At 35.3% G+C, this 25,825-nt stretch overlaps 1 protein-coding gene across 13 annotated transcripts in view; it reads left to right on the forward strand.

Moving 5' to 3' along the window:
• TACC2 (transforming acidic coiled-coil containing protein 2) overlaps positions 1 to 25,825 on the forward strand; it is a 314,467-nt gene that overhangs the window by 140,409 nt on the left and 148,233 nt on the right. For all 13 annotated transcript variants that reach the window (XM_031955975.1, XM_031955979.1, XM_031955974.1 and 10 more), the window contains one exon: positions 16,253 to 16,375. In XM_031955975.1, the coding sequence (XP_031811835.1) occupies positions 16,253 to 16,375 (123 nt within the window). The remainder of the gene's footprint in view (positions 1 to 16,252; positions 16,376 to 25,825) is intronic.

The following is a 25,825-nucleotide window of genomic DNA, read 5'->3' on the forward strand; positions in this document are numbered from 1 at the left end:
GTCTTGGCAAAGACACTGAAGTACTTTACCATTTCTACGGGTCTAGTAAATATCATAGAGATTTGAATGCAAATCTCTTCTTACTCTTTCCAACATTGTGCAGCTGAATTCTCCACTGTAAAGTTATTTTCAAACTTTTATGATTCGATCATTGTATGATTGTTGTCTAGAATGAGCTTCTTAGATACATGTATTTCACTCTCTCCATACCAACATAAGAGAGCATTATTTGGCTACAGAAATATGGTTTCTTTAAGATTAACAATACTAAAATTCTCATCTCAGCATCTTTTATAGATCTGGGCATAGCCTGGTGGTTCTGTGATCATTAACATGTGTTCTTGTGTTTAACATAAATACAAGAACTATTGAATGACTGATCCCATTGAATGGAGATTAATAGATCAGTGTCCATCAAGGCCCACTTTTTTCCATGCAGCTTTCTTTGACCCCTAGGTGAAAGTGATCTCTCCTTTCTCAACTGACCTTTTCCCGGGCACCATTTGCTCCTATCATATTCTACTCTGTATTATATTAATATTATATTAATTATATGATAACATAATTAATTTATAAATGTTGTATCCTCTCTTTTACCCTTACTCCTTTAGACAATAAAATCCTTGAAGGCAAGAAGTACGACCATGTCTTTTTGCCTCTTTGTAACCCCTCAGTCTAATGTGGTGTTACAATGTGTGGGACAGTGAATCCAAATTAAAATCAGAGACTTTCAGAGTGAGAAAACCTAATCATTTGTGTCCCTAGTAATTGGAGTAGATAACTTTTCATAAATAAAAAAAAATGCTGTCAGGAAAAGTCAGCAACAGCAAAAATGCTAAAAGAAACAGACAGATATGTGCATCTAGCAACAAACAGATGACCAGGCGAAATACTTACTTACGTACTTATTTAGGATATAATGACTACATATTTTCAGATAGGAAACTGCAAGATCTTACATATTTGAACTATGCTCATAGCTTTTACTTTGAACATTTGCCCTGATTATAGAAATTTTCTATAAGAGGAAAAAGCAGGGACGTGATTAATAATAGCCTCAAAACAGGTCCTTCAGGCCTTAGTCTGAGAGCACATACATGACAGGATAAAGCGTCCTTAACTAATTGTATGCAATAACAATTCCACCTTATAGCCAGACTCAGGAATAATCGGATGAGTTCTTATTCAAAGGGATACCACTCGGAAACTGAGTCAGAAGGATCCCAGCTTAAGTGGAGAACAAAATTGTCCTCCCAACTCTTGTCCAGATAAAACATCCACCTGTGACAGTTCAGGATCACATTCACCTGAGTAGCTTGTGGCATATTCCTTTCAGATGGTGGATTACTGGCTTCATGATCCATTAGACAATCATACCTGAATTCAAAACTCCAAATAATATCAGTTACAGTCTCAAGAAATTGTATCTCAAATAGCAAGTCTCATTAATCAAAGTTTCAGGTGAATTTAGTTCTCAAGGATCACATATCCAAAATAAGTACTGACTATTACATTGATAACAGTTAGAAATTCATCCTAGAAGGTTCATAGCTTATCGCTATATCTAAGTAGATGGTTTTAAATTCATTATTACACAAATCATTTTACTTTAAGTTGATCAATAGCTAATCTATATCAAAATATGTTCAGGTATTAACCATATTCAAAGGAACAAAGACATAGACCACTGTTCTCAGAATCTCCCTGAACAATGGAAACAAATTTAAAATGACTCAATCCAACCAATTAAACTTGCATAGAATTTAGAATATACTGTCCTAATTTCAGGCAGTCCAATGGAGGAGTCCCTATAAACTTTTCTAGAAATATAAATAACAGGTACAATATCAATATTGTTAAAATTCCTCTAAGCATATTTAGTCTCTCCTCCCACCAAAACATTCCTAATTGAAAAATTAAGTGTAGAAGGCATAAATTGTCCTTAACAACAATCCATCCTTGAGGTCCACAGGACCTTTAAGCCTTGTGTTCTCAGCCTCCAGATTGCAGTCTCAGTCATTGGTAGTATCTGGTAAGATCCTTCCATTCTGCTTCTTCCAGGACTAAGTAAGCACCCACTCTTCTGCACACTGCAAACTCCAAAGGTGTTGGCTGATTCAGCAATCCTTGTTTCCTAAAAGTTAAAAAGGGATGAAGATATATAATTTCTTTAAAATTTATTTTTTGTTTTAAAAGAGGGTCTTTCTCTTTCGTCTCCCAAATAAAATAAACCAATCTCATATGGGGAAAGTCCCAGGTCATTTCTGGGAACAGTTCAAATTCTATAATAAAACAATAGGCAAACATTTGATCAAGTAATTTAGTCTCTAACATCAATTTAGTAATCTGTTTTTTAAGAATATGATTCATTCTTTCTACTTTCTCTGATGAGAGCAGATGCCCAGATATATGGAATTGCCACTCAATTTGTCATCCCTCCCCATAATTTCTTATAAAACCTTAGAAGTAAAATATATTCCTTTATCAGAATCAATGTCTCTACAAATTCATACTTGGGTACAATTTGTTCCAATGTTATTCCACTAATCTCTCTTAAAGCAGAGCCCAGGGGAAGCTTCCATTCATTCCCTATATCTCACTTTCCCCACTGGTGGTGTTTAGCCCTAACCTGAATATTTTGGAGCCAGACTCTCTGCCTCCAGAGGGACACCTTTTTTATATTTCTTTAGACATGTTACATACCTTTCAGATACACAGTTTCAGATATAATTGCAATTATACAAATCCCTATATGGTAAATTTTATTGCTTTTACTTCTTTGTTAAAGGGAGAAAGCAAGACAAAACCGTAAGACTCAGAATATAGGTAATGTCTAAATAACTTTGGACCAAATTTCACAAAACTTATGCCACATATCCAGCTAGGCTGACAAAATGTTAAAGCACAGCTCATACAAGTTTTACAAATTACCCAATGTACAATTTAGCAAGCAAAATGGTAGCTTTAATATATTTCATCTAATTAGAAGATAACAAACATGTAACCTCTTTAGGTAAGTTACCAGAGAACCTAAATTTTTAACTTAAAATCAAATCAAATACAGATTTAAATTTCTAGTAGCAATACTTCAATATTAATGCACATATAGTTCTAAAATCTTATGCCAGAATAAACAAGTTCGTAATTTAAGCACTCACTAGTTAATAGTAATTATCTCATACAATTTTTAGAATCAGAATTCCAATTTAAATACATAGCCCAAAAATTTAAGGTGGCAGAAAACTGTCCTTTCAAGTCTTTTTACAGGGCTTTAAGGAAATGGCAGATTTTAGAACCCTGGGGGGAGAGGGTTGGAGAAATTTGGACCTGGAATAGATTCCACAAACCTCTCTAAGGAAAATCCCAGAGAGGGCAGTTTTTTCCTTTTGCAGTTTTTCTGTAAGTTTCTAGGCCTGAGAAAGCTTTTACTTAAAAATACAATAGACTAACTCAACTTAGCTGATAGAGAGGTAGTGCCAAGCAACTTAATGATTAGTCTCAAAATCCCCCAAATCTGCCAAAATGTTTTGGCAGTTCTATAACTTTAATTATTTCTGCAGACCCAAATTGGTGATAGTTAAAAACTTTTCCCATCTCAGAATTAGTGTTTCTTCTCTCTAACTTAAAAGCTATTTGTGAAAGTCCAATTACGTATAAGACAAGCACTTTTAAATCCCAAATAGCTAGATCTTTTCCTTTGTAATTCAACTGACTGAGAGAAACACAGAAGACAAACACAGACTCTGTCTTTCTCTCTCTCTCTCTCTCTCTCTGTCTCACACACACACACACACACACACACACACACACACACACAAACTGCTTTTCTAAATCAATCAAGTTTCTGTACTTTGGAGTAGAAGTGAGGAGGGGAGTTCTGAAGCCATAACCATAAGAGCCTTATGCCAGGTATTGAAGGCTCCTTTCAGTTTATACCCAGCCCTCAGGGGATGAAGAGTTTCTTGAAGGGGCACCTGTCCAAACAAAACAACAGTACTCAATCCCTATATATTTTGGTACTTTATCCCAATTCTTTCTAAAGAGCTATCTTACCGGGACAATAGATAGAAGAGCCACCTAGACTGTTCCTTTTCTAAGTTTTTCTGTTTCTTGTCCTCTTTAATGGAGGACTCCCCTGATCTTACCAAAGGAAAATCAAAGGGAAATAGGAGACTTTTATTGATCTTAACTGACTAAATCTCCCAATCCCAATCTTAGTCACCTCATCCACTCACCAGTTCTTGGCAAAGGAAAAGTCCTCTTACTCCTTTACCAGGATTGTACATAACTTATCTGATTTCAAACTTTTCTCAGCTGGCTTATCTCCGAGGTTGAATTAATCCTCTAGCTTTGCTAGACTACTTCTGTTTTTGCTTTCTTTGAGTGACTTTCAGTTGTGGAGTTTACCTGTTCAAAGTGGGAATTCCCAAAATGAGTCCAAGAACCACCCAGAGAACTCTCCAGAGGGCTCCTGCCCAAGGATTTTATACAAGAGAGACCTTTCATGAACATCTCAGATGGGCCCCCAAACTGACTGGGACAGTGAATCCAAATTAAAATCAGAGACTCTCAGAGTAAGAAAAGCAAAAAAGGTTTTATTATGATCTCGAGAGAAAGGGCAACTTCCAACAGACAAGGTTCAGTAGAGGAGTGCAAAGTGCAAACTGCAAACAGGATTATACAGACTCTAATCAGAAGCCCCCACTTCACTCTCTGACCTTTTCTCCTATTGGCTGGAGAGCTCTAATTTACCCAAAGACTAAATATGGTCCCAGAATATACTTTATTATATTAGATTCTTAAACACTAATGAAAGGGGGGGGGAGGGAGAGACAAGAAGGAAATGTTTTTTATCTAAGATAATCACCTACAACCTTTAACTGTAGCTCAATTTGTTATTAAAGAGTCTCAAGTCACAATTAAGGCATAGGTTGAAGCCACATCCTTATGAAAGGTCTTCACTCAGTTTCTCCCATTCAGATGCTTAACTAAACTTTCATTTTATTGAATTTTTTTTAGTATAATTGCTGCAGTGTTTCAGAATCACGGTTTTTAGACAACATTTTTATCATTTACTTGGATGAAAGCCTAATTGGCATACTTCTCAATTTTTTAGTTAACATTAAAGCTGGGAGGGATGTGGTAAATGATAGCATCAGAATCCTTTTTAATAGGTCTATAAGTTAAAATAATAGAGTAGGTCCAATAAGATGAAATTTAATGCAAATAAATGTGGCAATAAATGCCACATCAACTTCAGTAATACAGGATAGAGTTGAATGGAGGTATATGAATAAAAACCTGAGAGTAACTGGTCCAACCATTCCAGAACAGTAATTTGAAATTGTACAAGAAAGACTAAAATATCTATTCTTTGACCCATACATCACACATTTAGGTATATATTTCAAAGGTCAAAGGCAGGAGGAAAGAAAGGTCTCCCTTAAGTGTTCATAGTAATACACACACAGGCATGTACACACACATGTATGTTTGTATGTGTGTGTGTATTATCTGCAATTTTTTTAGTAATAGCAATGAGTTGGAAACAAAATAAATGGTCAAAAATGTAAACAAAATATGTGTCTGTTAATGTAGCAGAATATTACTGTGCTGTGTGAAATGATGAATATGAAGAATTCAGAGAATCATTGGAGGTTTATATGAACTGATACTGAGGAAAGTAAGCAAAGTGAAGAAAACAATGATTAAAGTAATAAATATGGAAGGAATATAAAACAAAAATTGAAAAACATATAATTATTATGACCATGTGTATCCCTAGAGAAGAATGGAAAAAATATATATGTCTCCTAGCCTTGAAGTCAGAAGAATCTGAATTCTAAGCCTGCCTCAGGTACTTACTAGCTATTGGCATCAGTTTCTTCATCTGTTATTTGAACTGGAGAAGGAACTGTTCCACTCCAGTATCTTTGCACAAGAAAATCCCAAAAAGGATCATGCAGAGTCAGACATGACTGAAATGACACAATGATAATTTCTTGCACCCCCTTTTTTGTAGAAGAGAGAAATTATGAATGTGAAACATTGAATATGTTGTTAAATATAATTGCTTTTTTATATCATACCAAAAAAATGAACCTGAAGAAAAACTTATTTTAAGTATTGTAAGGTTTTTGAAGAGTAGGATGCCATGTTATCTCTTTCCTTGTTCTTTTCCACCAAACCCAATATCTCTTATTCTTAGAACAATGTCTGGCATCTAGGAGGTACCATATAAATGCCCATTTCTTTCCCTTCCCCTAATATGCTTTCCTCCATCCAAGACTCTTAGATACCATAACTTCAATGGTTACTTTTCATTCTCTTCCCTTTCTTGTATTACCACTTTGAGCCATATTTAGGAATTTTTGGCCCCAAGGTGATCAGTCCAGAGAAGGATGTGGTCATTGGGAGCAGGGAGCATTTCCTAGAATACTTGAGATTATAAACTGTTGAAGGGAGAATAGAGCTATCACCACTGCCACTGGTGACACAGCACATTACAGAAGGAGGAAGTTGAATTGGGGGCGAGATAATCAAAGGAAGAAGCACATCTCAGTGTGGTGCCATTAACGTCCTCTAAATTTCTTTAACTGGGCAAAATTCTGGTTACAGCTCTACAGCTTTGCCACCACTTCTGGCCTGGTTCTCTCTATTGCTTTTTCCAACTCAATGAACATTTTTGTTTGTTTGTTTGCAGGTTTTTGTAATTCAGCTTCTGCTGTATGCAACCTTTTGGCCCAGAGTTTCTGATGTCTCAAGCCTTCTAGCAATTAGCATAGAGACTGAGAATTATGAGTAGGAAAAAAAATTGCTGAAGGATCCCTTGGATGGGCTCAAGGGAAACACAAAAGGATTGTCAAGACAGCAAAATATGAGCAATAGAAGCATTTCTTCACCCTGGGGATAAGGGTTTGGGAAAGGAGGTGTTTGATGGCCTGAAATAGGCACCATGGAAACCCCACTACTGGGGAATAAGACGTAGTACTTTTTCCTTTTAAAATGTTTAAGTGATTGTTGGACATGATGGAGAACAGTTAAAGGCATCAGTTAAGAATCATCAGCTACCGAAACTGTTTATAGATTTTTGGAGAGCTAAGAAAATTAGAGAAGAAAAACTAATATTTTGTTTGTTCATATTAAGGGGATGTTAGTTATGTCTTTCTGGACCTCAGTTGCCTCAAATATAAAAAATGAAAGGTTGATTATAAAATCTGGAAGGGAATTTAGACATTTCACTTTAAATCCTGTCATTTTACAGATGAGGAAACTGAGGCTAGAGAGATTAAGAAATTTGCCCAGGATCACATAGACAGTCTTTAGTAGCTTTTCAAAACCAGATCTGATTTAACAGTTTATGAGTTTATAGGAATTTCTTGTCATTCATATCTAATTGCTTTTCTGAATAATTATAATCCCTAGATAGATAGAATCAAAACTGGTTTTAGTCTGAAGGGAGAACATATAGGATGGAAGTGACTTTTGATGAATCTCTTCTTCTTCTTTCTTTTTAGGTTCCTATATGTTAAATAAAAAAGGACTTATTCATACTTATTTACAAAATTCCTAACTTGAATTAAAGGCAAGTCCTGTGGGCAAAAAACTTTTTTTTAAATTTATGATTACTTTTGGTTAATTGTTTTTTAATAGATATATAAACCTTAGCAGTAGGTTGAACAAACTTTTAAGCGTATTTTCATTTTGGAAAGCATTACTTTTTGAAATTATATGGCATTCATCCATTAAACATTTACTATGATAATTTAGAGGAGACACAATTTTGGGGGGTAAGGCTGGTAACAGACAAAAATACTGGGTCTTATTCCCCTATAATGCGGTTTTCATGGTACTTATTTCATGCCAATAACTCTTTTTTCAATCTCGTAACTGATGGCACAAACACTACTAATGGCTATATTGAATAATATGTGAATATGAAAGATATAAGACAGTGAAATTTGAGGTGTGAGAGGATCTGGGATTAGTTAGTTATTTCATGACTCAACCAATACATTATTCATTTGCAGTCTATCACACTGTAATAGTACTGTCAGCGGGGTTTATCCTTGGAACTTATTGGGATTTATACTATAACAACATGTTTATTTTTCCTTTAAAAAAGAAAACAGGTACTGTAGTTCTAAACCTCTCCTCTAAAGAAATACCATCTCCCAAATATAGCATTCTTCCAAATATAGATTTTATGCTTTAAAATGAAATCTTTTTAAAAACAAGTAAATATATAACTACAAACTGATAAGCAACTGCATATGTTATTATATTACGTTTTTATTTGCTGAATTATTAAAATACTTTTTTCCAGTTTTTTTGGTCACTTTATTCACTTTTGTCTCCATCAGTCTTCTTGCATTTATTATTTGTGTTGTTCTCCAAGAGGGTGATTATTGGCAGTATTGTGTTTTGTTTGAGCCAGATTTTTGTTTTGGGGGTGGGGAGAGATGGCTTGATTCAGACCAGTTTTGTACTTTTCAGTTTTGAAACATCTTCTCTTTCAACATGCCATAAAAAACTGAATAAACATTCATCCATGTGGCTCCTATTAATCCTGAAAAGCCTTCACAATAATAGGATTTTTTTAAAGGTATATTAAGAAATGAAATGATTTTTCCTCAAGGGCACTCAATGATCCAGGACACAAAAAAAGTCATGTAAGCCTTAGTTTTTACCCCAAAGTTCTAGCCATTAGCCTTTCATCTTGCCAGAATGAGCTTGGCTAAGTTAATGCATCTCCATGGACCCTTGTTGCTTCATATGTAAAATGTGGAGTTTGAATTGAGTGACCTCTAAAGTCCTTGTCAACTTTTAACATTTATAGTTTGATGATTTTCTATCAAGAACTAAGGAATTTGGTATTTGGTTACTATGGACAAGTCTCTGGGGCCTCAGTTTCTTCCTGTGTAAAGTGAAGAAGTTAGATTATATGATTTCTAATTTATAACGTCCTAATAATTTATGACACATTGGTCTTAAAATATGCAAAGCTTGTGGCAAGCTATATACTGTATCTTTCTTGGTATCTTACTAAAAAAAAACATTTAAATCATCTCATCTCACAAAACACAGAAATTTCAGATGAAAGAACTGAGCAACTCCCTCAAAAGGGAACACTAAAGTCTAGAGAGAGAGAAGACAATTTGGTCAAGATGACAGTGCAAATTGGTGTAAATGTCAGCTCTGGTACTAGGATCTCCCAACTCCAAAGTAGTAGTCCTTTAATAGCAAGGTTCTCTTCAAGTTATTTTTCTATACAGGCAGTTTTCTGTTTAACTTCTTTGATTTTCTTTGCTCTGTTCATTTGACTCCAATTTTAATTGATTATATTAGAGTTTCTGCTGATGTGTGACTTGAAGTGTTGTTCAGTCATTTCAGTCATGTCCATTTGGGATTTTCTTAGTAAAAATACTATAGTAGTCTGACATTTTCCTTCTCTAGCTCATTTTACAGATGAGGAACTGAGGCAAACAAGCTTAAGTGGCTTGTCCAGGGTCACACAACTAGTAAGTATCTGAGACTGGATTTAAACTCAATATGAGTCTTCCTGACTTTGGTCCTGGCACTTTATTCCCTGTGTTACCTAGTTGCCCAAAGAGGGCAAGATGGTATCTAAAAGAAATGAAGTTTAAACAGAGTTGTGATTGCAGTTTATGGTCATCTCCCTTAAGATGTAGCCATTAGATGCCCATCAGTTGGAGGATGGCTGAATAAGTTATGGTGTCTGAATGTTATGGAATATTATTATTCCATAAGAAATGATCAGCAGGATGATTTTAGAGAGGGCTGGAGAGACTTATATGGACTGATGCTGAGTGAAATGAGCAGAACCAGGAGATCATTATACATGGGAACAACAAAATTATAGGATGATCAATTCTGATGGACATGGCTCTTCTTAACAATAAGATGATTCAAACCAGTTCCAATTGTTCAATTATGAAGAGAGTCATTTATACCCAGAGAGAGAACTATGGGGACTGAGTGTGGACCACAACATCTGTTGAAGTTTGCTTGCATTTTTTTTCTCATTTTTTTCTTTTTTGATATGATTTTTCTAGTGCATCATGATAATTGTAGAAATATAATTGGATTTAACATTTATATTTATCATGTTTAACATATATTGGATTACCTGCCATCTAGGGGAAGGTGGGGGAAATTGGAATACAAGGTTTTGTAAGGGTCAGTTTTGAAAATAAAAAGCTTTAATTAAAAAATAGATGTAGACATTAGAAACATGTTTAACCCAAAAATACAGACTTCTCTGAGGTCCCAACTGCCTGAGCTCATTAGGGTGCAGAATGTGATTCATATTCTGGCCCTGAGGAGCATCTAGGCTAATAGGCAAGAATGAGAAAGTCACTGACTGACTCCATGTTCCAACCTGAAAAAGTTTCCTTTCAGTGATACCATGTTTCAGAATGTTTAGACATGCTCACATGCTCTCAAGAAGCACAATCTGGCTTTGAGTTCTATCTCCACTACTTGCTGACTGACTTTGTGTGCCTGAATCCCTCAAGGTATAAAATGAGGTTACTTTCTTACCTCCTAGAAATGAGCTGAAATTCTACATAATATGTAAGGCTGACAGTTTCATAAGCAAGTCCTAAGATCTCTAGAGGAAAGGCATAAGACAGTAGCAGGGTGTATAGAGTCAGGAAACCAGAATTCTAGGCTCATTTTGGCCACTGATTAGTTGTTTGACTATGGTCCTCTGCTTCCTAATCTATAAAAATCAAGAGGTTAGAACTAGATAATAATAATAGCTATAACCCTTATTATCTGCCAGTCACTGTGCTAAATACTTTATAAGCATTATTTCATTTGGTCTTCATAATAAACTGAGAGATAGGTCCTGTTATTCTCATTTTACAGATGAGGAAACTGAGGCAGATAGAGGATAAATGTCACCCGGGTTCACTCTTAGTATGTGTGTCTGAGGCTGGATATGAATACAGGTCTCCCTGATTCCAGGGGATTACATGGTGTCCTTAGCTGCCTAGATGATCTCTAAAATCCTTTCAGCTCTAATGTTCTGTGATTTTATTTCCAAAACAAAATAAAGCAAAAAAGAAGTAGTTTTTCCTAGAAGTCTGTGGGGAAATCTATCTTGTATCCTAGCAGAACAAGGTCCATAGTTGGCCCTAAACTAAACTACTTCACCTTCATCAGCCAAGTGTATCATTACTTAACTTTTCTAGCTGTCATTCAACCCAGCCAAGCTGGAAGCTTGGGTTTGAATCTTGGTTCTACCACCTATTTCTTGGGGAATCTTGGGCAATTTTTTACATTCCTGCACTTTAGATTTCATATAAAAATGGGGGAAATATGCAATTGTTGCCTTGAGTTTCAAAAAAAGGAAGAAAATTTAAATTGCAATCTAGAGGCTGAGGAGTTTGACTTTGATTCCCTGGGAGCTTGAGGAGGGGATTGGTGGAGAGAAAGACTGAATTACAAACAGGATGGTTAATGAACATCAGAAAAAAGAAGTAAAACTTCACCAAGAAAGGATTATATCAGTGTAACTTTTTTTTCCCCTTCCCTTCCCTCCCCTCCCCTCCCCTCGCCTCGTCTCTCCTCGCCTCGCCTCTCCTTGCCTTTCCTCTCCTCGCCTTCCCTTCCCTTCTCTTTCCCCTTTCTTCTCCTTCCCTTCCTTTCTCTCCTCTCCTCTCTTTTAGCTCTCTTCCTCCCTCCCTTCCTTGTTTTCCTTTTTTCAAAACTAAATTGATAGATTATTAGGGGGAAGCCGTGAATAGATTTGTCAGATTTTAGCGATATATTTGCTAGTTCTATATGTTATTTTTGTACAAAATTTGGAGAGATGAGAACAAAGTAGAGAGGACAATTAGATGAATTTAGAGGTGGTTTTCCAGCAAAGGCTGGATGACCATTTCTCAGATATTTGTAAAAGGGATTCTTTTTTGGAGAATGTGGGTTGTGCTGGATATCCCCTGAATTCTCTCCCAACTCTGAAATTCTGTGATTTTTAGCATCAGTTTCACAGGACTATTACAGCCTCACAAGGTACTTTGTGACCTACTTGAAATACTAAAAATACTAGGGACTTTATTTAATGAATCAATGATTTTGAGTAACCTAAGGAATCTAAAAGGGGGCAGAACCCTTATTTGTCTCACCCTCAATGCAAACACCAGGCAGACTTTCTCTGTAGGGTCTACTAAACTGAGTATCTGGGAATTCACATCTAAAACCAATGCACAGGTGTCTTGGAGAAATGTGAACACTGTCCAAATTCTTAGAGCAGAATCATAAAAAGGATGCCTATAACCAATCTAATTGCTAGGAATGTCTTTACTGTTTCATGCCATCACCAAATGTAGCCTGGAATCACAATAATCCAGGCAAAAAGATGTAATATACCATTGAATATATCTGAGTTCAGATCTCAGCAGTCTGCCCTATACCCAATATGAGCAAATTATTTAATTTCTCAGTGCTCCATCCAGATCTCCAAGACTCTTTCATTTCAATGAGGTACTGGTATGCATTGGCAGAGAAAATCTTACTTAGTTCAGTCACTTTTCAGTTATATCCGACTTTTCATGACCCCATTTGGGATTTTCTTGGCAAAGATAAATGCATTCTCCAGCTCATTTGGCAGCTGAGGAAACTGAGACAACCGAGTTGAGACTTACCTAAACACACATAGCTAGTAAGTACCTGAGGCCAGAGGAGGGTTCCTGACACTAGGCTCAGCACTCTGTCCGTTGCATCACCTAGAAGCCCCTCTTCCATATAACCATCCATCCGATAATTCAATATAATTATCATGTCCTTCCTGAATCTTCTCTTCTCTAGGTTCAACATTGCAAGTTCCTTCAGCCAACATTAATATAGCTTGACCTGAATGCCAGTCATCATTCTGATGAACTTTGCTTTGTGCTCTAGTATAAGTTTTAGAAACTCACTCTCTGAAATCTTAGTGAGTCCAGATTCTTTTTGGAAAAGCACTTGTTGATAAAAGCTTCATTTTGATTACATTTGACTAGTGAGCTGAATCCCTCAGCTGCCTAACTCAGCTTACAGTGGGCTGTTTGCAGCTGTTTTTCAGCAGCTGATTGTGAAACCATAATGGATTTGGGGGGGGGGGGTTAGAGAAAAAATACTTTAGTCATGTTAACCTCACAGCCGTCAGAACAGAATTAGAAAAATATTTGCAGAAGTAGATTTACTACTCTTCCTTCCTGAATATATTTAGTCAGGTGAGAAATGTTATTCTAGTAACACCCCACTTATAAGAAGGTCTCAATGCTCTGGGGACCAACTTCAGTGACCGTTTATTTAGAACCTACTATGTGCAGAACACTGAGGGAAAAGCAAAGATTCAGTAATAGCTAACATTTATATAGAACTTTCCATATCATCTCATTTGATACTGACAGTCCTGTAAGATGTGTTCTATTATTTTTCTCCATTTTGCAGATGAGGAAAGCAAGGCTAACAGGTTAATAAGTTGTTCACTTATTATCTGAATTAGGGTTTGGGTTTAGATCTTCCTCACTCCTAGCTCAGAACTTTGTTCACTAAATCACCTAGGTGCTACTATGAAATATGTGCTAATAAAATATTTAACATCAAGATCTCAGAAATGAAAGGCATGCTTTTAAGTTTAATCTATATCATTAACATTTTTTTTCTATCACTTTCCTAAGTTTAGACAATCAGCAAAACAGTAAACCACACCCTGATTTGTGATGGTCACTGATTTCTGTGGTATAAATGTTGGCAATGAAAATTGAACAATTGGCTTTCTAAAACCATTAGAGTAGGGTCCTAGATGCCTCCAGTATATTCCTAGATTGGACGATGCTATCATGGAATTTACAGTCTAATGGGACATGTATGTGGTCATGGTAAAAACACTATATAAAAACAATTGCAAAAAATATGAATGATAAAATGCCCACAAGATGAAAACCAAATTGTTGTTGAAGTACTAGGGGACAAGGATTATTACTGACTAGGGGCAGGATGATGTGGGGTGAGAAAGAGGTAATATTCATTTTGTGGTTGAATTAAGTTAGGAAGGAATAATACAATTGAACAAGCATTTATTTAGCACCTATTCTGTATAAAATATCATGTATGGGATTCAAAGAACTAGCACCTAACACAGTGCTGTGCACTTTGTAGGTACTTAATAAATAGTTCAGAGAGTGAATGAAAGAAAATTAAAGCACAATTACTGCCCTCACAAATGTTATTTTTTAAATGTGAGGATAAAGCATATAAAGAAATAATGGGACTATAAGGGAGGAAGGTAATAACTATGATTAGAGAGATTTACAAAGTGCACTGGCATTCAGAGAAGGGAGCGATCACATATGGATAGAGTGAGGATGGTGCCAAGTTTCAAAATCCAGGCAATAATACTTTGAGTTGCAGCTATAATAACTGCGATATAATAATAGCTTGTGTTTATATAATACTTTAAAGTTTGTAAAGCTCTTTACATGTGTTATTCTTTATAATCCTCACAACCAAGTGAGGTAGATTATACAATCTCCCTCATTTTATAGATGAATAAATTGAGAATGAGAGAAATTAATAACTTTTCCAGGGTCACAAAGTAGTTAACTACTAAGTGTTTTAGACAGGATTTGAACTCAGATCTTGATTTTAAGTTCTCTGCTATCTCCACCATTTTAATTTACCTGCCCCTAAAATAGATAGATCCTAAAACTTGTACACTTTATTTTGTTAGAAAGGTCCTTAATCTATTATTCAGAGTTTACTGACTATTAATTTACAAATAACCTAAATAATGGTGTTTAGATTTCTCAGCCTCCAGCAAATTAGAAGGTATGAATAATAAAAGAAAGTATAGAGAAAACAAATGACAGCAAGAAACAAAAAGATCGGTATTTTATGGTCCAGGGCAGGAATCTATGATTCTATGTTGAGAAAAGGTTAACTCATATTCAGTGTGTACATATTAAATATGTGTACATATTAAAACAATGCTTTAACATTGAGCAACAAAATATTCTGATTATGTGGAAAATCCATCTTTGTTAACCATTGTTCCTCATTGCTGATGGCTAAACACAGTGTTATTGGTTTCTTCTCTAGTTTAGAACAAGAAGTCCAAATCTGGTTAATGTTAAAATAATAATAATGATACAGAACTTTCATGGCATCTGTGTGTTTCAATGACTCAGGCATATTGAGTTTTGTTTTTATTTAAATTTGAACTCAATTTCCATAGTTTAGCATTTCCCAAATAATTATCTATGAGGGAATTATAGGGGTCACTACTCACCTCTAGTTCTCTCCCTGTTATTTGTTCTTAATTTTCCCTAGTTTATTTCCTCACAAGCTACCATGTTAACACTATAGCAACATTACTAATATAGCCTCAAATTGTAGCTCTTTAAAATTGTTTAAAGTTCTTTAACATTCATTTTGTCTGGGAAAAATACTGGATTTCACACCAGAAGGCCTGATTTTGAATTTTGGTTCAGTTATTTTACAACCAATATGATTTGGGGCAAGTCCCTTAACTTTTATGTGCTGTAAAGTACAGATTTCTACATAGATACAAAAGCAGCAGATTCATCCTTTGGCCAGATGTGGCCCTAGGAAAAAAAATTCCAAGTGGAGTCCAGTGTGCTATATAGTTGATTATGGCTTGACTTGGCACCATTTTAAAGCAAGTCACACATACTGGAACTTTACCGTAGAATGAAATTTATTATGAGGCAAGGAATATTGGAATGAATCCAAAGGACTTTATTACTAACATATTCGAAGAACTTTTGTATCTCTATGGGAAGTTGCCATATATACCTTGGGCAATAATTGTCTCATAGCCAATGATCTTTTTTAGATTGGGATAAAATGCTTGTTAAAAGAAATATTAGTTTAAATTAGTAACAAACATAATTATCCATCTATAAAAAACAAAAACCTAACTGAATCTGAAGGGCACTAGATGGCATAGTGGATAGAGTGCCAGTCCTGGAGTTAGGAAGACTCATCTAGTCCCAGATACTAACAGTGTGACCCTGAGCAAGTCACTTAACCCTGTTTTCCTCAGTTTCTTCATCAGTAAAATGAGCTGGAGGAGAAAATGGCAAACATCTCTAGCATCTTGGCCAAGAGAACCCCAAACAAGGTCATGATGAGTCAGACTAAAATAATCAAACAACAACAAACAAAAACCTGAGTTTTGACTTCTGCTCTCTTCCCTTCTTTCTCCCCATTTTTCCAGTTCTCCTGCATTAGATGATGTTCATTTGACAGCATCTGTTGATCATCCATCAGGGCAGCCTATAGTTGGTTCTTCTCCCTGTGAGGTTACGGTCCCAGATACTGCAGAGCTGACTGCTTCCAGGTATGGTGAGATCTGATTACAAAATCTGAATGATGTGCAGCTTCTTCTCCTCCATCTATACTTTAGCTGGAGTGGTTTAAGAGATGGCTATTATTATAAAAGCATAAATAGCCTGCCGTGTGGTCTAATGTGAGGGATGCAGAACATTACTTTCTTTGGTTTTATTTGTTTGTTTTTTTGTACATAATAATATTCCCTCCCCTGTTACATGTAAAGATAGTTTTCAACATTCATTTTTGTAAGATTTTATGTGCCAAATTTTTTGCCATTCCTTCTTTCTTTCTCCTTTTTCTTCAAGAAACAAGCAATTTGATATAGGCTATACATGTACAATCATGTTAAATATATTTCCATATTAGTCATCCCACTCTGGTTTTTAACTAGTGTCTAAAAATCCATCATCAGAGATTCATTCCATTGTGGTCTTCAAGGCCCTTAGTAAAAGGCAAATTCCCCTGAAGATAAAGATTGCTAATAGCTTACATTTATATAATGCTTTATAGTTTGACAGAAGGCTTTCTTTGCAACAACTGTGTGTAGGTAGTGTGTGTATTATTATTATTCTCATTATACAGAAAGAGACACTGGGTGTGATCATATGACCTAGTTAAAGAAACTAATGACTTTGAAAACTGAGATGTGAAAATTTAACATCAATGAGTTGGCTTATTGCCTTTTCTTAGAGAAGTTTAACTACTATAAAATAAATCACTTTAGTGAGGAAATTAAAAGAACCCTAAAACTGCCTCCCTGGGCAAACATTTAATCCTTTTGCCAAGGAGAGACATGACAGACAAAAAAAAACATTAATTTATAATAGAAGTTTACTTATAAAACATTACAGAAGTTAGTGATAAAATATTACAAGCAGTCACCTCTCAAACAGCAATAAGTAATTGAGGAAAAATTAACCTGTAGAAGCTTTGACAGAAGACCTAACTAAGGCAGATCATCCCATCTGTTTATAGATAAAATTAGGATGATAACAAATAGATATGGAGTAGAATAGATCTCAGCATTTTAGAGCAACTTGATCTTATTATCAATAATTGAATGGCCCCCATTTGAACTGTGATACCTTTGTATCTGAGGATTTATGTGAGAAAATTGAAAAGACACATAAGAAAATGAAGCTGAAGAATGATTGGAAGAGACTCAAAATGTGCAGAAGAAATCAATATTAGAAGTGACATGATTTGAAAAGCATTCAGGTATCAGTTAAGATATTTCAAAGGAGAGTTTCCAAAAGAATAGAAAAGATCACATATGGTATTATGCTGAAAAAAGGGGGGAAGGGAATAGAAATTGGGAACTTCTGACCCACATGCCTACTCTCTTATTCTTATAAAATCTTTTTTGAGAATGATTGTATCAGAGGTATCCTTAGTGAAAAGATTTTACCTAGTTATTTATTTTTGAGCTTAATCAATGTAAAAAAAATTATCAAATATATGAAAAAAGAGTAAAACCATATCCTCAGAGTTTGACAAAGCATAACTTTTTTTCTGGAGCAAACAGCATCCCTTTAAGGTGATCTCCATGGCTTCTTTTGTATCTCTGTTAAGATCCTGGCATAATTGTTGGGATTCAAAATAAAAACAAAAAAAAAAAGTCTTCTCTGAAGAAGCTTGTGTCCATTTGGGAAATAAAATATATGAACAGGTAAATTAAAATGCAACTTGAAGATTCCTGAGGAATCAGGAAAAGTTTTGTGAAGGAAGAAGTACTTGAACAGCACATGGAAGGAGGTCAAGGATTAAAAGAAGTAAAGGTGAAGAGGGAGAACATTCCAAGCATGAGAGATAGCCTCTACAAAGTTATGGAGATGCTGTTTTCTGAAAACAATAAGCCCAGCTTGGCTCAATCACACAATATGTGAAGGAGGAGTAGTTTACAGGCTAGGGCAAGTTGTATTTTATCTTAGAGGTAGAAGGGAAATACTGAAGCTAACTATAGTTAGACCCAAGCTTTTAGGAGATTCTTTTGACAGCTAGGTGGAGGATGGGCTAGAGAGGTGAGAGCCTGTAATCTGGGAAAACAGTTATGCGGTTGTTGCAATAGTCCAGATAACAAATGATATGGCTCTGAACTAGAGTAATGACTCTTGGGTGAAGAGAAGGGAACATATGTGAGAGATCTTATGGATGTAGAATCAATAGACATCTGATTTCACTTGGTGTGGAGTGGGTGTGGGAGTTGAGAGTGAGAAAGGAAGAGTTAAGATTACACCAAAGCAAAAATCTGGGTGACCAGGATTCTCTTGCTTGTATTCTCGAGAGAAATAGGAGAGTTTAAAGGAGAGATCATCTTATTTGGGGGGAGATATACTGAATTTGCGATGCCTCCAGACTAAGTTATCCAACAGACAGTTGGTGATGTGAGACTTGAGATCATTACAGAGAGAGGTTAGGGTTGAGGACATCAATTCAGAAATCTTACCAAAGGAATTTGCCAGTGTCTTGGAGGATATTATGTGCACAGTTATAAATGAAGGAGGAATTTGTATAATGATGAGGAAATTATTTTGCTTGTGGGTATGCTTATTACACCAAGTCCAGAAACACTATAGAGCCTTTTTTAATTACATCCATCAATACACAAAAGCAATAAACTACATAAGAAAAACTAAGTAAATGAATACATATTTCTTAGAGTATGGTGCACAGCTGAATGGGCAGCCTATTTATTCAGTCTATCACTACATTTAAACTCTGCATTGAAGGTGGATAACAAATTGAACCCTAATTTGAAAAAGATGAAGAAATGGTCTAGATCACATTAGTGGTATTTCTAATGTTTTTAAAGTTCCAGAGTTACTATTAATTTTATTTTTAAAAAATATTTTCCTTCAAAATACCCCCAATGATTTCACAATATATTGTTCTTTCTTCTCTATCCTAGCACCATCCTTAATAACAAAGATAGGAGGAAAAGGGCAGTTCAACAAAATGAATCAAGATCTCAGTTATAACTGACATGATATATAATGTCTCACCCATATTTATCCATATCGACAAATAAGGGAGAGACATTTTTGGTGCCAAGCTTGTTCTTCATAAATCAATTCCATTTCAATTGTTATTTCCATTACATGATTATAATTATTCCATATATTGTTTTCCTTATTCCACTCACTTCACTTTGTATTAGTTCATATAAATCTTCCTATGCTTCTCTATTTTCATCTTATTCACAGTTTCTTACAGATAGTAATATTCTATTACATATTCATGTGCCAAATTTATTTAACCATTCTCGTCAGTCACCATCTACTTTGTTTCCGGTTATTTGCTACTACAAAAATCACTACTAGAAATATTTTGGTGTATATGGGACCTATCTTTTATGAAATACTTCCTCCTTTTTTTGTGAAGACATTTTATTTACTGAAAAAGGAAGAAAATGACATTTGTTTGAGAGACATGGAGAAAAGGCAGCTTGAGGCAAAACATAGTCAATACCAAGACCTTTGGAGAATGTCTCTTCAGATAAAACTGCTTAGATGACTTGACTGAATGCAACTCAGAAGCAAAAGTACTGACTGATGATGAAGTTGCCTCTGGTGCATACAGTTAGTTTCAGGACTTTGCAGTTTATTGAGATGGATGCTCTGATAATAAGAATTGCCTGGAGACAATGGAAAAAGTCATACTTAGACTAGTGTAATATTTGATAGAAATGTCAAATCTTTTAAAATTAGAGACTTGCTGCTTATTGGGAGCTTCTCCTTTGGGAAGTTTTATTTAGAGTAGGAAACAGATGTTCCTAGAACTATAAATCAATAAAACAATAAATATTCATAGGTTCCAGACACTTCTAGGGATATAGAGAAAAAGCAAGAACATCCCCTTCCCTTATTAAGGACCAGACATTCTAATAGTAGATAATCCAACACGGGACGTACAAGATAAATGCAGCATATGTGCATATACCTAATACAACCTGAACATAAGTTGTTATACATACAAGATATACAGCATAGGTGCATTTACATGCATACAACACATAAATTGATATATGCAGGATATATACAGCATATATATTTTGATTTGGGTTAATTGATATTTTACCAACTAAAAATAGTCATATTTTTAAATTTTATTTTTTTAAAAAGCAAAACAGTGGTTTATATCTGTGATTTTATTCATGTAGGGAATTCTCCATGTGGAAACTTCTTCCACTAATTTAGAATGGTAACTCCACTGTCACATAGCTTTGCAGAACTGCCCTTAACACCAAAACTTGTCCATGGTCACACAATAAATATAGGTGCCGCTTTCAGAAAAAATACTAATTAAGAGATGAGATTTTTACCAGGTAAAAGAACTCTGAATCTTGGGTGGAAGGTGATCCCGCCCCTGCAATTAATGAGGCCTCCATTTCTTTGTTCCATTTGCCACTCTCCCCCATTTGCCAACCCCCTCCCCAGCTCCTCAGGAATGCTGCTTTCTCTTTGTCCTGCTGGTCATGAACTCTCCTTGGATGAGCTGTGATTTCTGGAATTGGGGTATTCTTTTCACTAAAGTGATACGGTTTTCCTTTATTTGCCCACTGGTCAACCCTAATAAAGCTCAGAAAAGATCAGGCTGACAAATAGCTTGTAAATAATTAGTCAAGGAGTACATTCAGGGCCCTGCAGCTGAGGAGGCTTGTCTGCCACAGTTTTTTAAGATTTCTTAAAAACTGAGTTCTTGTTGGGCTAGTGAGGAGAATGAACAAAGTTTATGAATAGCTAGCAAGAATAGGGAAACACACACACACACACACAGAGAGAGAGATATAATATTTGTATTAGGATACAGTCCCAAAGGATAGAGCTAAGGAACAGCAGGTAGAAGTTACAAAGGGACAAATCTGGGCCTAAGGAAAATTTTGCTTATTTTCAGTTAACCTATCCTAAAGTGGAATGAACTGCTTCTGAAACTGGTAGATAGGTATTCAAGCTAAAGCTGGGAGACTTCTTACTGGGTTTATTGTAGAAGGGGTTCCTTTTCAGGTAGGGGTTTGACTTGTTGACTGGTGAGGTCTTTTCCATCTCTGCAATTCTATGGACTTCCACATTTTCAAGAGTGGTTTTTCTTGGTTCCTATAGTTATCTATTAATAAATAAGTTGCTTTCCTCAAATCATGCTGAATGTAAAATATCTAGGAAAGAAGCTGTTTCACAACCTCATGACACTGGGCAAGAATGGCTAACATTTATTGAAGATACAAATGACAAAGGATTGACTTAGTTTTAAAACTTACTAGTATCATTTCTAAGCCAACAGAATAGGAGTAGGATTATTTATTTTAATAATTAATAATAATGTCTATGGTAGCAAAAAACTGGAAATTTAGGGGATGCCCATCAATTGAGGAATGGCTGAACAAATCATAGTATATGGTTGTAATTGAATTGTTCAGTCCCTTCAGACTGTATGTGACTATCTTGGCAAAGATACTGGACCAGTTTACAGTTTCCTTCTTCAGTGTTTCTTCATTTTATAGTTAAGGAACTGAAGCAAATAGAGGTTACATGACTTGCCTAGAATCATACAGCTAGCAAGTGTTTGAAGCTGGATTTGAACCAGATTTTCCTGACTTGAGGCTCAGTGTTCTATTTATTTCACCACTTAGCTGCCCTTAAGCATTATGACACAATAATTATTTTTATAAGAAATAATAAGCAGGATGCTTTCAGAAAAAACCTGGGAAGACCTATATAATCCAATGTAGAATGAGTTTAGCAGAACCAGGAGAACAGTGTACACAGTAATAGCAACACAGTATGATGATCAATTGTGAATGACCTTGCTATTTTCAGCAATATGATGATCCAAAACAATTCTTATTATGAATTATGCTTAATTCATTATGAATGCTGTCTATATCCAGAGAAAGAACTGATAGCTTCTGAATGTAAATTGAACAATACTTTTTTTTACTTACTTTGGTTGTTTTTATTATTTTTCAATCTATGTTTTCTTTTGCAACGTGGCTAATAGGGAAATGTTTTGCATGACTATTCATGTATAATCTATATTGAGTTACTTGCCTTCTCAAAGAAGAGTGAAAGAAGGGAGGAAGGGAGAGAATTTGGAACTAAAATTTTAAATATGTATATATTTGCTTGTAATAGAAAAATAAAATAAGAGTAATAAAAATTATTACTAATAATAGCTACTATTTATATAGTATAAGGTTTACAAAGCACTTTACATTTGCCCTACTAGAAAGAATTATTGAAATTGGGAGAGAAGGGTAATTAATGGAGAGGAAGAAACTTAAAGTGTTTGAACAAAGGCTGAATGACTTTTGTCTTCTAGTTTCATTTAACATTTACCTCATTTTGTTGAAAACCTATGAAAGAGTAATTCAAGTTTAGTTTTAAAAGTGATTATATAGAGGCCTATTTTAAAAATTTGGAACCACTCTAATGGCAGAGATTTTTTTAAAGTATAAAAGCTCTGTTTTGAAAAAACAAAAAGCTTCTGTTGTTTCTTCCTCTCCCTTCTCTGTCTCTCTCTGTGTCTCTTTGTCTGTCTCTATCCATCTGTCTGTCTTTCTCTCTTTCATTTTCCCTTATTGAAGAAAAAGAAATGGGAGGACTCTGTAGCTCTTTTGCCTCAACCTTCCCCCTAACAGTTGTTTTTATTGAATAAAAGGGAAGATAAATTCTTACTTTCCCTATAAAAATCAGTTTTCTAATAAGACCAAATTTTGATGAATATGATTATTATTGAAGAGCTGAGCAGAACATCAAAGATAGTGGTGGCTACCCATCTAACTTTATCTTTGGAATATGTTAATAAGAGGAACTTGAAATACCCCACTCAACCTCCTTATTGGTCTTAAGATCTTCCTACAGGATTCTGAGACTATCTATCCCATGATCTCCTACTTTATATCCTTGGAACCCAGATTTACTGTTATCTCATTCATTTTCATGAAATTAAATAATAATTCCTTGGTTGTCACCCCACACACTCCCTCAGCTCCCTCAAAAGCTAATAAATTTTGGCAGGTATGTGTATGTATGTATACATACTTGTACATACATACATGCACAATCTACTACCTATATATGTATATGTGCACATATATGTATATTAAAATAAATGTTATAGGTTTGTACAGGATTGTAAGCTCCTTGAGGGCAGGAGCTGTCTTTTACTTCTTTTTATATTCCCCATTGCTTAGTACAGTACCTGACACAGAGTAGTTACTTAATGTTTATTGACATACATATATACATGGATATGCAAATTCCTGTGTATATATTATATGTATGCATGTATATAGACACATATGAATGGAATAAATGTCTGTTGATTGATCTTTTAGTCTGAAGGTAGGATCTCTGGCTTACAACAAAGTAGCTGGGGCCAGCTGTTATACTGTCAAAGCTTTGCCAAAAAAATCACATATATATTGAGCAGGTTGTAGGATTTAAAACAGTATATAAACTCTGGGAAAGAGATCAAAGCTTTCAGAAGTCATTCCTCTGAGAAGTGGGACTGGTTTCTGCCTTCTTGTTTTGTCCGTCACCGCCTCAGTTACATTACTCTGTTTTTCTATATTTTGATGTGGTTTGGGGCTCTATTTGCCACACACATGAGATCACATGCCCAGTGTAAATTACTTTGCCTTAGGAATTCTCCAAGAATCTGTTGTTTCAAAAGTATAGGGAATTCCCTGTATGGAAACTCCCTCTCTTCCCCAACATAGACCAAATTTTTGAGTCAGAGGATAAGACCTAGGGAGTTACCTAGGGAGACCTATAGGGGCATAAATTTATAGCTCCTTGGGATTCTTAAGGTCATCACTTTACAGATGAGGAAACTGAGCCCAGGGAAGTTGTGACTTAACTGTAGTCATATGGGTAGTTAGAAACAGATTTGAAATTGAATCTTCTTGATGCTAACCCTGGGAGTCTGTCCACTGTACCAGAGTACCTGCTAATTTTATGAAAATGGAATGCCATGCCAGAATTAGACTTTACAAAACAGATAAATTAAGTGATGATTCATTTTTACAAAAGAAATCACCACAGGTTTTCTTTAGCCAATTTACTCGGTATGGTGCGTTTTAAAATTTATTTTGTTTGATCAAAAATAATTGCTTTGTTGTTTCCCAGAAATTAGCCTGAATAAATTGAGGTTCACTTGCATATTCATGCAACACACTAGAATCTTGATTATCCTGTCTATGCTTCGTTGATTTATACTCAGATTCAAAGATTTTTAGGGATAGAGAAGTCTTTAGAGAACATCTAACTGCTTCATTCTGTTTCTTTTTTTCTTTTTAGCAGCTTAACATGTGTAATTTTTTTCCCTAGAAGCTTTATATGTGTATATTTTCCCTTCTTCAAATAAGTGAGGATATCCAGGATATCAGAACTGTACATTTGGTTTTATGTCACTGAATAATCCTTTATATAGGGATTTGTACACAATAAGCACATAGCAAATAAGTGATAACATTTGTTTAGCAAGAGGAAAGGACAGAAATAATAGATGATTCAATAGTCATTTAGGTATTGAAACCTTTTTTCATTCTTTTCATTCTTTTGGGGGGTAATGTTTTCCTTTCTCACTGTTTGAAAGAAGCCAATTTTAAAATTATATTCCTTATTGGGGGAAGGAGGGAGTATAACCCAGGAAGGTTCTAAAAAGAAAGGAATTAGGAAGCCAGTTTGGAATGAGAACTTGCTGGGTATATCCACCAGCAAATATTTGGGAATAACCCTCCAGCAAATATTTGATAGCATTGACCACATATATGTAATTTACTTATGTACACATAAGCACTTGTGTATATACAGCTCGTGTCCTGCTAGTGATGGGAGTTAACTGGTTTTACTTTAAAAAAAAAAAAAAGAGTTTCATTGCATAACATTTGATCCAGTTTATCACCATTTCAACATATGTTCTGATTTCCAATTCAGAGCTTTTCAAAGGCAAGCTTTTCTGAGTCCAGGCTGCTCTGATATTGTAGATCTCCCAAGAGAGTTTAATTAAATTCTAAATCCTCTTTGGACCACTTGCCCAGAGCCTGTCATTGATAAGCCTAAAGTTTGTCAAATCTTCAGTTTCAAAGCATTTCTTTTCTTACAACATACATTTTCACTACTAATTTGAGCTTAGTTTTGGCTCTAATGATTTTGTGTTCGGGTGCACTTGGAAAGGAAAAAAAAAAAGGGCAGTCTCTGAAGAAAGACCATTATGCTAAATATCTTCCAGATGGTGATGTGAAATAGGAGATAAGGCACTGTCACTCCAGCTGTCCCATAAAGGAATTATATATTAGGTTTCCACCTCAGGGGCAGTTATCTCCCCCTACGGTGATAGCCTAATGCTTACCCCTTAGGTCAGTCTAGTGTTTGTCCTTGGAGAGAGGTTTGGTTTGGCAACTCTAGCCAGTCCCTGAAATGAAATTAGCAATCAGTTCACTGTAAGATCTGCCAAG

Source organism: Sarcophilus harrisii, chromosome 2, assembly GCF_902635505.1.
Source record: "Sarcophilus harrisii chromosome 2, mSarHar1.11, whole genome shotgun sequence".
NCBI lineage: Eukaryota > Metazoa > Chordata > Mammalia > Dasyuromorphia > Dasyuridae > Sarcophilus > Sarcophilus harrisii.